General features: G+C 33.7%; 2 protein-coding genes across 4 annotated transcripts in view; one reads left to right on the plus strand and one right to left on the minus strand.

Moving 5' to 3' along the window:
- Positions 1-1,434: 1,434 nt before the first annotated feature.
- Positions 1,435-5,873, minus strand: LOC134237863 (caveolin-3-like). Of its 2 annotated transcripts, XM_062720015.1 has the most exons (4): positions 5,670-5,873; positions 5,393-5,543; positions 4,670-4,747; positions 1,435-1,984 (listed from the first exon to the last, which is right to left on the minus strand). In XM_062720015.1, the coding sequence occupies exons 2-4, from the start codon at positions 5,528-5,530 to the stop codon at positions 1,718-1,720; spliced, it is 483 nt and encodes a 160-aa protein (XP_062575999.1). In that variant the 5' UTR covers positions 5,531-5,543; positions 5,670-5,873; the 3' UTR covers positions 1,435-1,717. The 2 variants fall into 2 exon arrangements, with proteins under 2 accessions (XP_062575999.1, XP_062575998.1); XM_062720014.1 differs by having other exon boundaries at positions 5,393-5,872.
- Positions 5,874-9,251: 3,378 nt separating this feature from the next.
- Positions 9,252-17,374, plus strand: part of LOC134237851 (cadherin EGF LAG seven-pass G-type receptor 2-like) — a 33,705-nt gene continuing 25,582 nt past the window's right edge. Inside the window, exons 1-2 of one of the 2 annotated variants that reach the window (XM_062719993.1) lie at positions 9,252-9,367; positions 14,726-14,798. In XM_062719993.1, coding sequence (XP_062575977.1) covers positions 14,744-14,798 — 55 coding nt within the window. In that variant the 5' untranslated portion in view covers positions 9,252-9,367; positions 14,726-14,743. Of the gene's footprint in view, positions 9,368-14,725; positions 14,799-16,536; positions 17,328-17,374 lie in introns of those variants that run through there. The other variant, XM_062719992.1, reaches the window with a different exon arrangement.

A 17,374-nucleotide genomic window follows, 5' to 3' on the forward strand; every position in this document is an offset into this window, starting at 1 on the left:
CCGTGAACTATAGTTTACAATTCGTTAATTATAGTTTTCATCTGTAAAACTATATTTAACAGTTGTTAACTATAGTTTACGAATGCTAATCTTAGTTTATCTCTCTGTAATAAAACGTTAACAATAGATTTTGTTGATAAACATAGATTCACGTCTGTAAACTATAATTATACGATCGTTAACTATAGTTAAGAGTTGTAAACCATAGGTTACAAATCGTGAAACTGTATTTATCAGATAATCTATGTTTTGCGATCGCATATGATTGTTTCTGGTGTTAAGTATAGTTTACGGTTGTGAAACATAGATTATCGCGTTAACTATGATTTACAGTTGTAAAATATAGATTAACTTTGTTAACTATAGTTTACAGTCCGTAAACTATAGTTTACAACCGATAAACCTAGTTTATCGACTGTGAAACTATGTTTTGCTCATTTTTGTGAATTTGGCGTGCTATAGATGACACGTCTTCCTACAGTTTTACCTCTACAATTGCTGTATATGCAGCAGTTCTTGCGCGACCCATATCCAAAGACTTCGCTTTCTTTTTCGTTTGATTGTCCATTATGTCAAGAAAGCTAGCGGAAGTGACTTCCTTTACAGCGCATGCGTATTAAACACAGTAAATGATTCCCTTCAGAGGAAGTAACTCTATCATCTTATTGAAATCGATCGTCAATCCTCGGCTGACTCCGCCACGCTCCATTCAAACCTCGGATGTGATACATGTAGGTGGAGTAATACGCATCAAGTCGATACATTTCTCCGCCTGAAACTGCCTCCTTGTCACTCTTTTCATATTTCGCTCTGCCTAAAGTTCTTCGAAAAGGTTTCTTTATTTGTGTAATTCCTCAAATTAATTACAACAATACCGGTATGTTAGTAGTCTTTGAATGCAAGAACACAGAGTTGAGCCTGCAAAAAAGTAACTCTGATTTCAAAAGCGCAATATTTGATATGAAATTCAAATAAGGTCAGATGACTGACTCAGCAAGGTTGTAGAACTCCTTGGACGTCCGAGGCTAGGTCCGAGCAACTCCGAGTGTATTGAAATGGGAAAATTCAATACATTTCACTTAATTAAAGGGTCCTATCTTTGTGAAGCAGCTACATGTAAAACTCACGATCTTCAGTGAAAATGAGCGCTTTTCTCCTTTGTGCAGGTAAAAATATCAATGAAAAGCATTGCAAGTGTTGAAAAATGAAAACCATATGAAATTTTGATTTAAAAAATTGATAAAGTGAAATACATGCACTGTTACACTACACCCCTTTCCCTAGAACAGAGCAATTTTGTCATATTTGACAAAACGTGAAGGAAAAAATATCTGTAAAGGAGGAATGCCACGATTGTCAAGTGTGTGCTGCTATGCTCCAATAGTAGTGATATTAAGAATCAGAGAAAACAAATATGTTGAAATAATTTATTAAAATGTTATTTATTTTCTTACACATCATGCATAATTCAGCATCATACATGTACCTGTAATTTAAAATACATGTTCATGCACATACATGTAATAAACTTCACGATACACATGTTAACGTAAAACAGTACACATACAAAGAAATGTACTAAAATTGTACAAAAATGCGTAGATGATGGTGTTAGTCCCGTGTGTCATATAAACAACAGAAATGGAAACAACTGAGTATTAAAAAGTACACCGTATTGTGCATAAATTCTAAAATGTCTAACACAAACGTCAAATTCTCAGTCGCCACTCCCTTTTGTTATCCGAATATTATAGAAAATGTATCCTGCCGCCAGATAGCAGGGTTTGACGAAGGTCTCTATAATACTGTTGAAACAGGACCGGAGGATTCGTAGGTTCATTCCGTAGGCTTTTAGGCAGGGCATGAGAATCCAGATATTATGGAAGGCGAAGCAGGCGAAGTAGATCCCCCAGCAGAACGACACCGGAAGTGCGCAGATCAGACTGGTGATTCTGTAGCACCAGATCTTGGTGTTTGTGAAAATCTGAAATCAGAAGAAAGGGATTTTATCAAGTTTGTAGAGTTAATGAAAACCCGAAATCAATCTTTTTTTAAACCTCATACAAACTGTTATGACGTCAAAAGATAGATTCTATGGCCCCGGTTTCTTTTTTTTTTGGGGGGGGGGGTACTTACGAATGAGACCAAAATATACTCAGTAATTCTGCTAATATCTTTCTTATTTATATAAAATTGAAAATTGTTTTATTCTTTTTAAAAGGTATGTAGAAAAAGACTTGACCAACAATTTTACACAAAATCATTGATATATTGCATAATACAATCAGCTGTAAGTTTTGGTCTTAGTCGTAAGTTCTTTTGTAAAACGGGACCTATAGTACCATCTCTAAATGACAATGAAATAGGAGGGGCCCAGCTTGCATACCCCATCCTCCCAAATTGTAAAACTTGCTTACACTATACAAAATGAATGCTAATGCTTGGTTTCTTCGTAAAGAGAGATAACTCTCTCTGGTATAACTGACTTTTCTTTCATTTACTAAATATCTCAAGTTTATCCCGGCCCATTTTTATCAAATTTTGTCAAGCTGGGCATGCTGAAATTGTTGACATTTTGGGTATAGATAAAATTTCCTTTGGATGATAACAAATTTGAAAGAGAGATTTTATCTGAACATTAATTCTATACAATATTGAATAATTAACATCCCCACTCCCTTCCAAATTACAGATATTTGTCATTGGAATCAGGTATATATATTTGTAATATACCTGAATATGTGCACAAAATTAAACATTTTCAAACAAGTTAAAAAGCTTCTCTTCAACATTTAAAATCATAATCCACCTGCCATATTTTAGTATCAATTAACACGAGAGAAATCAGTATAATTTGATTTTACCAATTGTATTTTTTAGCGATTTTTTTCTTTCTTTCTTGTTTCTTTTTTCAACATCCCCCCCCCCCGCTTTCACTGAAATTGGGGGATACGTATTTCGATCTCTTCGTCTGTCTGTCCATGCGTTTGTATTTTCTGCCTTTCTGTAACACTTTGTTTCCGCGCGATACCTCAAGAAGCTTTTGTAGTTAAATTTTACATTACAATTTCCTATGGCTGAAGAAGGACGCCTATTGATTTTGCGTTCAAACGGTCAAATATCAAAGTCGTATTCATACATTCTGTATGTCAGGTATTAATTTTCTGTTTCGTGACTTGAGTTGTCGTTCTTTGACTTCTGATTTTTTAAAAGACGGGAATTTGGGTCGATCCCTGCAAGTGTCCTGGATATACAGTTAAACGCAGCTGAAACGCTATTTTCTTTAGATTTCATTTTGCAAGATTAAGCTCTCTAAATAATTTCAAGGTTTTTTGGAAAGTGGTGTTGTTTTTCTTTTCAACCGCGGCTTGTGACTATATGGTATTTACTTCAGTCTGGTAAATTCAAAAGTTTGAACAATAATAGTTCTACAAATTAAAAAACACAGATACATTTCTTCTAGGAACGAAAACAAGGGTGACTTTTTTTTTGGAAATGAAGTGCCCTTTTTCAACCCTTAAAATACGTTTTGAGTAATTCAATCATTGAAAAATTTATTCTTCGTTTTTTTTTCTTTATCATAGAAATAGCAATACACACGGGAAATCTTAAGAGGATACGGACTATATATAGCGGTATAGCTGCAGATCTGTAGCTCGTTTGACAAAATTGGGATGAACGACCGAAGAGCTCCTTTGGTCGTTCATCCGAAATTTGATGAAACCTTAAAATCTGAAACTTAAATACTAGTATTCATTTTAAGACAGTGTAGTACATTGGAATTTCAAGTAAAGCGTTTGGCCTAAAAAGGTAAAATGGAAGATACATGTATCTCGAGATTTCTTGTGCAACAGAGCTTGATATTTTGACAGTCCGGGGGCTATGTCATTATTGGTTTAATGTGTAGACATAAAAATGTTTTCGTTATTCATAAAATTTAGATCCCATGAAAATCAAACATAAAAAGATCCATGTCACATACGGGCTTTTAAACTATAATTACGTTCAAGATTTAAGTTGACCCAGTTTTCACATAAATCGGTATAAAAGGACATCATTGGTCGAACTAAGGATGAACATGCGCGTATTGATTGCAGTCGTGCTGCGTCCCAAAAGGTGGCGCTGTCGCTGACCGCCATGGATTTGTTGGGCAGATTGACGTTTTATTAACGAAATGTCCCACGCATCTTCATGTTGAACATAATGAAGGGCTGATGAACATGGCGCGCACTGCAGTTTTCTTCACGTCAATAGATTAAATACATATCTCTTCCCTGAAACCCGAGGAAACTCGAATGTTGTCCTCCAGTCATTTGATACATATACCAACTACTAACTCAATATAACGACTTTCAACACGAGCATTATATTTTCCTTTTAAACCGAGGCCAGCTGATGCTAATGTAAATAATTACCCTAGTCAGTTACACAAATAAATCAATGGTGCTCTGTTACCCCCTCACATACAAATTCTACCAGAGAATATCTGGAGGAAAGACTTTATTAAAAGCTGAGAATAAGATATAGGACAAACAGGTTTATTTAAGGAATATTGGATTTTCCTGACGTGTATATGTCCACTTAACGGCCAGTCAACTGATAAATAATAAAAGACGAGTGGTTCCCGGGCCAAGGTTTAGAATACCAGCGTAATGGCGACCGAACAAACCTTGTAGGAGTTGATCCACACACAGTCAAAGGAGAAGACATCTTCATGAGGCTCGCCAATTATTTCTTGAAACTGGATCTGGAAAGAATGTTCAAATGTAAACAATTTATACACAGAAATGAGAGCAGAGAGAGACCCTCCAGTCGCAAATAGATCAGATTATTTGAGATGGCTGGTAGATTAGGTGGTCATTTTATAAAAGAATTCAAAAAGTGGCATTTCACAGTTTTATATTACGTGACTCGCTTCTCTGTGCAGAAGGAAAAAAATGCTCGTGTCAGTGCATTGAAAAACTAAGATTATACATGTAGTAATTTTGCAAAGGCAAACACTTTGTAAAATGCATCTAAGCATAAAGATTAATAAAAGTAAATATTTTGTTGTTTCTGTTCGCTTTAAGTATATTTCAGTTGTTGGAAACAAAACAGCAATCATAAACAACACTATTGAACGATTACACATGTTTCTAATCAATTACTTTTTTCTTAAACAATTAAGCACATCAAACATGATTCCTTTATGTTTGAATAATTCTTAAGGAACTCATTTCTTAAAATTGCTTGAATAGGAAATTAAAATTAATCAATCTGTACATTTTTGGAATCCAAACGATTTTAAAGCCCTTAGCTAATTAATGTGCAAAAAGTAAAAATAAGCAACCTATAATTTGTGGAACCCTTTTTTAAAGTTTAATTATGATGCAGAAAAAAAATGCTTAGTTACCTTGAGGTCTTCGTGTAAGTTGTTCGGATCTCGTTCATGAAGGTCAATTTCCTCTCCCTCCGTAACATCCTTTGTTTTAACATTTTCATTTGTGATGGTTAATTTTACTTCGGACGATTTGGCTTCAGAGTCCGCCATTGCTTAATATTTCCTTCAAAAAAATTAATGATCTTTTTTTTTTCAAAAAGACGCTTTTTGCAAAAATCACAAAAACCAAAATGCCTTTCAAACTTTAAATAACGCGGCCCATAAATTCCTCAGCTTGGCTAACATATACCTGAATTGACCAAAATCGCAATGTTTACAGTGTGTATTTTTTCTCCATTCACTAAATATTTCCCCCGTTAAAACGTCCCCGGATGAGTGATTTTTGAGCGCGGGTATGTTTTTGTTGACTATCGCCACTGTCTGTTCTTTGTACCGAAGGACACGCCCACTTTATCGGTCAGCGTGGCAGTAATTATTCCAATAATGTCCAATCTGGGCTAGCCCAGATCTTTCTATTTGTCGAGGGATTAAGAAACCTTGATAATAATTCTAATGAAGTTAGATATGAAGTGTCTAGCCTAGTATAATTGAGGTTGTAGATAAAGAGGGGGGATGAAAAATCCATTATCACAAGGTGTTCACGGTGTTTTAACGATTCGGATTTCTAAAAAATAAAATACTTAAAATATCACGGTACATTATATTTGCAAACTTGTCAAATTTCAGAAAAAAAGGTTGCCCAGTATTCAGGAATAACAGATGAAGGCCAAAAAGTATGTTTAATAAAAGGATGTCTTGAAAATCTTGAGTCTTGAAAAGGGGGTTACTAGTTTGGAGTTGGGGTAGTGGCCCACAGCAACACCCCCAAAACTGATTTATTAAATCCTATGTATATTTTCGACACAAGGAAGTGGTCAATTTAACCGCTTGTGTTTTGCAATCAACACACCTAAAGAAGAGTAAACAGACAGACATACCTAGAAGAACCTCGTTGGCCACGGCTCTTTAACATGTGGGCAATCTTTAATATCAGCCTGTGCACAAAAAGATATATATCAACATAAAGGACTATTTTTTTATTCTTTATCAAATTCTTTATAAGTATTGACCTTTTGCTAGCCTCTTTGTGACATTCCAAGGGCATCCAAAAGGAGAAGAGTCTCAGAGATATTAAGAAAGATGGAACAGGGAAATTTCTGCCCCTTCACATGAAATCGATCAGTCACTAGTTTATCTCATCTAAACTCATCCATTTATAATTACTTAGTTTGCGAATATAAAGATTCGAAAGATAATGAGTGGACATCTCGAGTCTAGCACAAAAACCGGCCTACGACCTTTTACCTTTTCATTTTGAAAACAATAGGAATCATTTATTTACATATTATAACCAATATGTTACTGAAATTTAAAAACAAAAGACCTCAGATAACTTGGTGTGCTATTAATTAAATCAGTGTTATATTTTATCTACCAAGAAGAAGCATATTACATTTTTATATATGTCCCTGGATCGAAAGATCCCAGGGGGTACCCGCGGTATATTGTTTTCCTGTCTGTCTGTTTGTCTGTCAACTTTAAACTGGTCCATAACTATTGCGCTGTCAAGGGTAAGTGTACACCACTTCAGTCTACGTCCAACTCCAGAACTGTGTTACCAACTCATTTTGTTGTTTCAAAAAAGAAACTTAAGGTTCCTGATACACGTATGTGCAAAAACAAAACCTTATGAAAAAAGCTTCTTTTACATTATCAATGAAAGTGACAAGCCTGCCATTTTATTGCAGTTTTAAATGTTAGTACGGAAGTGGACATCCCACACCTAGTTTCTATGTACTTATGCGAAATATCGAAACAAAATTATCAGATTTCCAGATTAAATGGCAAAGAAGTAGGATTTTGCAATTCAGTGACATCATGATGCACTCTCTATACTTAAAATTTTGCACAGTTTTGATGCAAATTGCTGCATGTTATAAGTATTAAGTTCATTGATAAGGCCGCATAAATACGTCACGATTTTTATAGTCACGTGACTGATGGCGAACCGCGTTATCAAGGGAAATGTTAAATGTTTTGAAGAAAATCTAAATTTGACGATTTGAGCGTAATGGCATTGTTGACAATAAATTTTATACACGGCCATTTTCAATTCAGCACGCTAACACTAAGAGAAAGAAATCATCAGAAAATTCCGGAAGGTATGAGGAACGGTAAGTCTAAATGCGTTAATTTGCTAAAAATTTTAATTTATATGTTAAATTTATTTCTAATTCCAAGATTTTCTCATCAGTCCTTTTACGATCTAAATCTTCTCTGAAATACTACCTGACTGGTTGTGTAGAAAAATTATATTCATATTGATACATTTTTTTAAATTATAATCATAAGCTCACATTTGTACATGTAGTACGTTTAATATTTTTAGAGGGGAGAACATTTTAAACTCATCTTCCTTTTTTTTTTCTTTAATATATTTTTAATGCTAAAATAAAAATAGATTCGAAGAACAAATTTCAGATAGAAAGAATCATTTTTAAGGAGGGTTGAACTTTGATTGTATTCCATCAGTTTCCGACGAACGAAAGAGATGTGTGTTACTTCTCAAAAATATTGGACAGATGCATCTTAACAAAAGGCCGGGTTCAATAGTTTAAACATGATTGATCCAACAAAAGAAATCATATGATTGACATGGCATGGTGCAAAATGGTGTGATATTTCTGGGGAAAACTACATATTTTAAGTTTCTTTTTCTCTGTTTTCTCAAACTTTTCAAAATGTGGCTGCTTTCACTTAAATGAGTAAATAGTCTTTATGGTCTTGTGATTAAAGCCATAAATTAATCCAAATTAAAACAGGATTTTTATTTTCTTAATTTTATATAACGATCATATCACAAAATTAGCAATGTTTAATAAAAAGGAACTTATAATAAATGAATAATTCGAAAAGAATGCGTGCCACTTTGAATTGTTTTCATAAAGTTTACTTTATAATAAATATTTTCTTACTTATAATTTCTGTATCCTATTGAGAATTCAAACAGACTGAAAGTACGTAACGTATGACAGTGAAATCGATTAATGTTGAGACAAGACTTTAATCAAAGTCGATTTTGGAAGAGGTTTCTATCAAGCTACAGAAACTATTAGATCACTTTCGTTTTCTCGACTTGACCTACTTTCGATATTTGATAAAACAATACAGACAAACACTTAATCTGTACAAGTTTTTTCCTTGCCATTAATCGGTTAGAAGAAAATCAGACAAACGAAAACCACGCCACACTGAATCGTATCAAGGAGATTCATTGAGGAAGAAGGTTGAAACTCCACACTGCTAATGTTTTCATTACATCAGGGGAGTGTTTGATATGAATTACCCGCACGTCAAAGATCCCTGACACGAACTTCAACAAATCTTTACAATGGTCTCAATTTGCAAAGATTTCATAAGAAATATCTAAACAGCTGGATTTCTGGTATTGCTCATGAACGGCAGAACCAAAGTAGCTAGGAGGGTAATGCAAATTGTTGAAGAATCTAAAAATTAAGAGGTCTGCAGGCCTTTTTACTCTACAAGTTTGCGACAAAATAAGTAGTTCATGATGCAATCTTTTCTGCAAATAAGGTATGATGGTATTAAATCTAACAATTAAGGTTCCATAAAATTGATTTGGATGGTAATTCATCAGAGCGTGACGACTCTAGAAAACACTAATTCTGGTTGATTGACGTTTATTTCTATGTTTATAACCGATTAATACTTCATCGACATAAACGCCTGACAGTCAATAGACTCCCCGATTATGCGGTTGCGCGTCACGGGACTTTTCCCCATACTAACATTGTAACCATTTCTTCCACAGGAACCGGACGAAGCGTCATAAAGTGCAAAATGGATATGGTCAACTTCTGAGGATTTCATTTCAAAACTGTTTTCAAAATTTTATTGCTTATTGGATTATGACTTAATGTTATACCGGTGAGTACTTTTTCTAAAAGTCTATTGTTGTATGCAATTTTAATATATAGCTCTTTCAAGTACTAGAAATTATTTTAATACTTTAGTCTTGTCCATAGGAAACTGGCATCATAAATTTGAATGCTTTTGATTTTTCGTGGAAAAAATCTTAACGCTTGCCTTAAAATAGGACCAATGCAATAAAATGATATATATATTCGTTCATAAAACCTTGCAAAAAGATATGTTACAGTGTATTTAGAAATACCTGTGAGTATTATTCATTTGAAGGTTCAATGGTATTGTCAATAAAATGTATTGAATAAATTAATATCTTAGTAAATTAAGACACATATACATAAATGCATTTAGAAATCAGAGAAGCTGAAATAATTACTGCTTTGCCATCTTTATAATTAGGAATTGATTAAGTGCATTATTTCGATTTTGAAATAGACAAAAACTACATTGCAAGACTTCCGAAAACATCGATTTTTCACCCCATAAAGAATATATTCAAAAACACATATTTCTTCTCGGCGTGTTCCCAAGAGGACATTGGAATATAAATTCCATTACAGTTTGTGCCGTCTTTGTAAGAATGGTCGTTTCTCTGTGGCATTAATGTCTACAGGCGTGAAACATAGGTAACCTGTCAAAGCTAACAAGGTTTTACTTCTCCAAAAACTGACCACTATCACTTAACAGGCCGGAAACGACCACGTTGTGGAGTTTGTTCTTTTATTGCTTTGCCTTCGTCCAATGAGAGCGGATTTGATAACTAAATGTTATGTGAACGGTAAATCACAACTTAATGAATTTTCTCATGCACATTTTATTAGTTATAAAAAAAGATTAAACTCCCCCATGAATCTTCATTTTCAAAAAAAAGTAACATAACGGACTGTTAACGGAGATAAAAATTTGAAATATTTTCGAAAAAAAATTAATAGATTTAATTTTAATTAAAACGATCCGATCCGGACATCCAATTTGATATTCAGTTAAACATGTCGGAGAATTCATTGTATACATACGTTTTTGACACAAATAGAAGGGCACAAAAATTAATCAAATACGAATATTGTTAATTAGTTTCCATAAATCTTTAAATTAAATCACTACACCGATTGTGGGATACGAGTGGACATTAGCCTACATGAATCACTTTATTGACCGGAGTTATCGGTCCTGAACTCAAAATTCACTACGCAGCGAGATTCCTTAACCCGATATAGTAAACACCGAAAACCCATTTTACTTAAATAAGCGCGATTGATTTGATTTTAAAGATAATTTCTTTTAATTTCGATTTGAATTAGTTTTATGGCTTGCCATTCATTGCGTTTTACACACCTCAGTATTATAGTTTTTCGATTAACTGTTCTTTATGCAAATTGATTTGCTATATTTGGTTATTTATATAATGCTAAATTACGCAGTATATTTCAGCTGCTAATCACCCATAATCACATTCCAAAGCTGCAAATAAAATTCGTTAAGGTGATATCCGGTTATAATGGGAAGAATGAGGGAGATCGATGATAGTCCGAATAATCTGATCGACATTTTCCAGGCTTTTTACGATTATGATATTTTACTTGTACATTTTTTGCATTTCAAATTGCATGAAACATTCACACGTTAACAAATAACCCTTGATTCAAAGGGCGAGGATACCCGCTGAACGTGTAAATAAACTATTTACTTGGCATCATTGAAAAATCTGACTTTATTGACAATTTCCTTCCGTTTTGATAATTGAGGCATATCACACAAGGGATTCTTAGACCTAGACTGATAACAGGGACTTGAAGAAAGATTTTTCAATGGCTGCATCAAAATTGACGCACCGTTTGAATGATCAAACCCGAAAGGAATTCCCCCATTTTCTACTTCTATCTTCAAAATGCATGTACTTCTGCAATCAACAAAAAAAGAGAATGGCAACCAAATCACAGAAAATCACTATCTCACTGAAGCTAAAAAAAATGTATAAGAAGGCTTTATCATTTTCACCCCCCTTTTTAAGGTAATTTCCAGGTATTTCTCTTGTTTAGGTGAATACCAGTGTTCAAGACCAAGTTTAATTATTCAAACCACGAAGTACATTGTACACGGGGTGCTATATTAATAGCGTACGATACTCGTACATCATAGACAGTGTAGTTAAAGGTACAACCAGTACGTTTAGGGATAGGAGGGTTTGTTGCCATCTCGACTTAACTGTAAAATTTAGCATTCCCATTTCGCCTTAGTAAGCTCTCAGGTGAATTCAGGTGATGAAGATTTTATATATTCATCATAAAGTATTTTTTTAAAAAATACTTGGCATTACATGTATTATTTCATTCACTGTATTCATGAATTTCCATTAACTATTAAATTCAATATAAAAAGAAAATTATTATTGAAATTATAATAAAATTTACAAATATTAGAATTCCCATTTCGCCTTAGTACTTTTTAACTTTTTCTCACCTGAATTTCACAGTTAAGGCGAAATGGGAACACTCCGGATAGGAGCAAAGACGGCAACATATTTTTTTTGAAAGAAACCTTTCAGTTTTAAATTGACGTTACTTTAATATGTTTTATCAGTTGGTCTTTGAAAATCCTAAAATAATTACTCAGATGATCTTTTCTTGTATTTTACATTCTAATTTCTCAATATTTAAATTACATACAGTGTACCAAGACATAAAGTGAAATTCACCAGCAAAGCTGATCTTGCGAAGTGTACAATTTTCAAGAGTGGTATATACAATACCACCTAAAAAGTTGTACGAAATTTTAAAAAGTATTTTTCTAAATTTAAGAATAAGAAGTAGAGGCTTCAAGGGCCATAATCGGCCCATCTCAAAAATAAATTTTGTTTTTCTGATTAAAAATTTAAAATCTAAATAAATGTACATAGTGATGGTTCATATATGTATATTTGTTTGACCTTTTCACAAAACAAGGTCACTCATGTTAAAAACAAGTTATATAAATTCCTTCCCATTAAGCCCTACAATGCACTAATTATAAACACTCAGCACTGCACATCGATGATGTCCTAATCCATGTATGTTCAAGTATTGCTGGGGGTCACAATAAAATCATTAGGTGTCCAAAAATGTACTAAAATGACAATTAAAATACTACTGTCATGTCGTAATTAGATAATCGATCGATTTGTATGGATGTACACTTGTCATCGATATCATTTCTCAGTAGAGCACTTCACGTAGAGCTGAACAGACGTACAGGTTTTTCAGTCATTTACTGTCAATGAAGGCCATTTTTGGTGACCCAACGTGACCGGTTGTTTTCCGTAGAGAATCCTTTATGATAGATTGATTTCTTGGTTAATATCTTCTCTTAAATCTACAAGTATTTCATTTGCATACCTAAAAGATTTAAAAATTGATGATAAATCAAAGTGCCTCAAATAAGACCCCTACCCCCCCCCCTTCTAGTGGCAGTGAGGAAACTCAATTAATAATACCGTTAGATACTAGTACTTCAGAGCGAACACATGTCTGTATACATTGTCAATTGCCGTAAATCGTCCTCTCAATGTCCATATAGGTTTTTCGAACGAAACATGAATGCAACGAACGGGATTCAGGCTCATAAGTCCATTTAGCCAAAACAAATCAGGGCCATATCAAACATGGACCTTTTAAAACATAAAAAGCGGGATAATGTGGCTTGGATTAAAAATGCCCCCTGTCAACCACCATATGCTCCTTGTTATAATCTAGGGTCAATTCAGAATGTAAACAATTGCTTAATATATAATATGAAAAATGCCAGTCAGTATTAGAAGTGATAGTTGTAGCGAGAAGGCTGATTTTTAAACGAGGCCGTTGACATCCTTGTTTCATCAACTTGTTTGTCAGTAGGTTACCTCGTTTTAGAAATGGTTTTTGCATAGAGCATGTTTTTGCGTATCTAATCACCTTCCAGACATATATCCCATATATGCAGGGTGTAAAAATACAGTGAAGTATATTGAAAAGAAAAGTTGACAAAGAAAAACTTACAAAATATGTGGTCAAATTCAGTTTGTTATTGCGTGTTTTCTTTCATAAAGTTGTTCAGCCATGTTTGTTATAGATAATTCATACCACTTTTGTTCTTGATGCAAATAATTAAAAACGATCTTGAGTTGTAATAAATTTGTTGATACAAAGACAAAAACAAAACTTTTTGACAATGCTTTTTAAGTGACTTGGTTTTCGTATATCAAATTTTCTGAAAAAAAACTGGTATATTAAGAAAAGTTGACATAGAAAAATCAACATAAAATTGATTACCATAAAAAATATTTTTTTTTTCTCGTGTATTTCTAAATTTATGTCACAACAAGTGTTTTTAATAAATTCTACTTCACAGGAATACAAAAACAGATGGGGCTAATCATTGGGCACAATTGTTACCCATGGGACATTCAGTTCTGATGGATTATTGGAAGGCCTTGTCTCCAAAAACAATTATAATAAAAGACATTATCAATCAGAACCTCAAACATCTTTCAAAACAAGCTTGCAAGCGACCAGTGACAAGTTAAATAGAAGAATAAAACATATATAACAATACTATAATATAGTGTATTGGATTTTAAATTAGATAAATAAAATTAAAAAAGGAAAACAGATAAACGACAACCCACATATATTAAGTTCATCTGTGGACGTCAGCAAAATGCGTCTACGCATCTTCCGGGGATCGAGTATTTTGACAAAATTTAGGACTTTAAAACCTAAAGGACTCCATTTCCTATCATTTTTCATTTTGTCTCCTTAATACACAAAATACGTGTTAAAATCCCGACCGTGATTAGGAGAATGGAATCAATAATATGGTGTTTGTTTTGTGTTTACTTCTTATCTGGGTGTCGTATGGTCCATGTTAGTAGTGGGAACCAGGGGCATCGATTTAGACTTTAATTTAAAAGATGGGAGATATCTATTAGGCGTGTGAGTATGTGAATAATGATATCCCCTCTTTCTTTCTTTCAACTTTTTAATTTATTTTATTCAAAAATATTTTTCTTGAATGAAAACATCGATGCTTCGAACATATATTTTATTATATTTTCAAGACATCGTACGCGTAACCAGCACCTCTGGGGAGAAAATACTAGATACTCTGTTTAAGGCTTTACGAACATAAATTTATATTGAAAAATCGTCTGAGAAGAAATCATCTGAAAAAATAATTAAATTTTTAAATCAAATAATAGACTTCGATCGTATATTCGTAAATCTCGACTCCACTGAGTTTATCAAAACCAGAGATATCTATAGTTGATCAAACAATAGGATGACAAATCGATCGATTTGAGCTTTATATTTTTGTGTTTTATTAATAAACTCATTTATTTTGTAGGTAATTCCACACCGAGCCATGTTGAATTTCCTCAGCATTTCCATATTAGCAGCGCTTCTCCAAGATACTTTAGGTGAGTGCATCTCTCTTTTTGAGGATCTCTCTCTCTCCCTCCCCTTTCTCTCTCTCCCTCTCTCTCGTGACAACCTACAGAATTCAAAGTGTTCTTTTTATGAATAATAAACTTCTTCCATTCATAAAGCTTTTGAAGGTGTTTTCAGAAATTCCAGGGGGGGAGGGGGTCTAGACACGTTTAGATCCGCACCTGCGGAAATTCTTTGAAATAAATTCAGAGGTCAATTTTTGTTAATGGATCTGGAAGTGATACCATTGACAACAAAAATATGCTGATAAAAGTTTTTTGGGCTATTTTGCGCGAATGCATGTTTACTTTCTAACTAGCATCATAGGTGTGAGTCCATTAGTTGAGTACTTTGGCCAGCCGTGCTATCTTCTAATTGAAAAAAAAATATCCATACACAGACACGTGTATTATCCATGTATGATGTACAAGAACAAATTAGGTAAAGGTAACAAAAACATAATGGCATGAAACAGAATCCTTTCAATATTAAAGTTACTTTCAAATGTAAATATATTCTATATTGACGACCCGTAAAAAAAATTTGCAGAACAATTCGAGAGATAGGGGGGGGGGGGGGGGGCAGAGGGGCAGATCCCCTAAAGGTTTTCAGATTTAAAATAATTATATGCTGTCTCACCCCTTTTGTTTGGTTGAAACATATTGATTTCTTAAAAAATTACCCCTTTTAGAAAAAATCCAAATCATTTGACAGATTTCTGACCTTAAAGTTCTTTTAACCTTTCACCTTGAATGACCTTTAAATATCTAAATGTACATGAAATGCCACCTTGTCTTCATGTAAATTACGGTGTGTCTTATTTTAAGAGATTATTCTCATGTTGTACATATTAAAAATGCATTAGGTGTACTACATTTTAATTATAAACATGGCTTGTAAAACAGACGCATGCAGAGACCGAATCTATAACCTGCGCTCCGTTTTATGTTTATCGCATGTTCCTGGATTTTGAGTTTATCCATCTAGACATAGTTTCTGTTATTTCGTGGCCGTCCATTTAAGTTTTCGGCCGTTGGAGTGTGTTTATCTTCTAAAGTCAGGCGTTGCCAATGTTTAGCCTGCTGAAGCTCATGAAATGTTTGTGAAAACGAGATTCGTCGATTTTTTTTTTGTCAGAGAATTGTTACCCACTGCATTAGCGCATACCAAGAGTGATAAAATTGTAGTGGAGTCTGTCAAAAACAGAGTTCTAGGTGTTTGTCTTGTTTATAATACACAATGATACGATGGGAGATAAACGACTCGATTTAACATATGTTTGTTTGTAAATTAATTGACAACTAAATAAGACGTGTACTTGTACATGAAGGTTAAAAGTTTAAAATCTCTCTCTCTCTCTCTCTCTCACGCTTCTTCTCCCCCTCCCCCTCTCTCTTTTTATGATATATTCACAATATATAGAATGGTGCTTTTTTGCTTTTTCAGTCAAGGTCCACAGTAGTACTCTAGACAAACTTTCAAAGATGTTAAACGTGTTAAAATTTTGTTGTATTGTTGTTGTTTATTTATTTTATGTTTTTTATTTATTTATTTATTGGTAGATTTTATCTTCGTCAATCGATGATCTAGCTTTTACTTTTCCTAGTAAATACTTGTTCAAAATAAGTAAACTAAACACAGTTGTGACTTGTGACAATGGATCATTTGCGTAAAGAAAGATAACTCTGTAATCTTCGCCAGAGTTTTTGGCGCTTTCCTGTCACTTGACACTTGCAACCGAACACGCGCGAAACGTGAGCTCCAGCGCACTTAGAATTCAACAAAACACACACTTAATGTTAGTTCCTGATTACACCTCATAATGAACAGAAAGAGGAAATATAAACTCGATCGGTATGCAAAATTACTTTTAATTAATGACTAATCAGCACCAGTGCCGAAACTTGGTTCAAACACAGTCGATTTTTAGCCGCCCTGGAAAACGATCCCGCTCGTTTGAAGACATTATAGGCGCGTGTTTCTATATACCTCTTCACATTAATAGCCCGGCCAAAAGCGCGATAGAGATAGTTTTAGATACAGCGGCAGATACCATCTCTTACAATAATTGGAAACTGCAAGTGATATTTTAAACTTTTATCACTGCGCATCGCACTGGAATAAGTACATGTATAAATAATTCTTAAGCGTCCGAAGTTTTCTTTTGTTTTATTCTTGATTATCTTGTGATCAAATGTGAATGAATTTTTGAAATTGCAAGGAATTATATTTGAATGAAGTTATTGATTAATAGAAAGTTGTAACATCCAAGTTGTTAAAATTCTTGGAAGTGAAAAATAATATTTCCGAAATGTTTGTGAAGATTTTTAAAAATTTCTTGATATTACTTTTAACTGGGGTTAGAATATCAAAAAGTGGAATTATTCATGATCACGATCATAATTTGGGAAATCGGACCTCAGAAATAAGTTTACAATCTGGAAAGAATTCTTTGTCTCTATACGGCATTATGGTTAATAGTCGTTGGACCAGACCGGTTCCGGAAACTTTTGTTCCGCGTAAGTATCTATCTGTAAAAGAATGAAACTGAAAGTTAGACTTAGTG

This window comes from Saccostrea cucullata, unplaced genomic scaffold (assembly GCF_032062105.1).
Source record: "Saccostrea cucullata isolate Sc308-1 unplaced genomic scaffold, CSIRO_AGI_Scuc_v1 ctg348, whole genome shotgun sequence".
In the NCBI taxonomy this organism is placed as follows: Eukaryota; Metazoa; Mollusca; class Bivalvia; order Ostreida; family Ostreidae; genus Saccostrea; species Saccostrea cuccullata.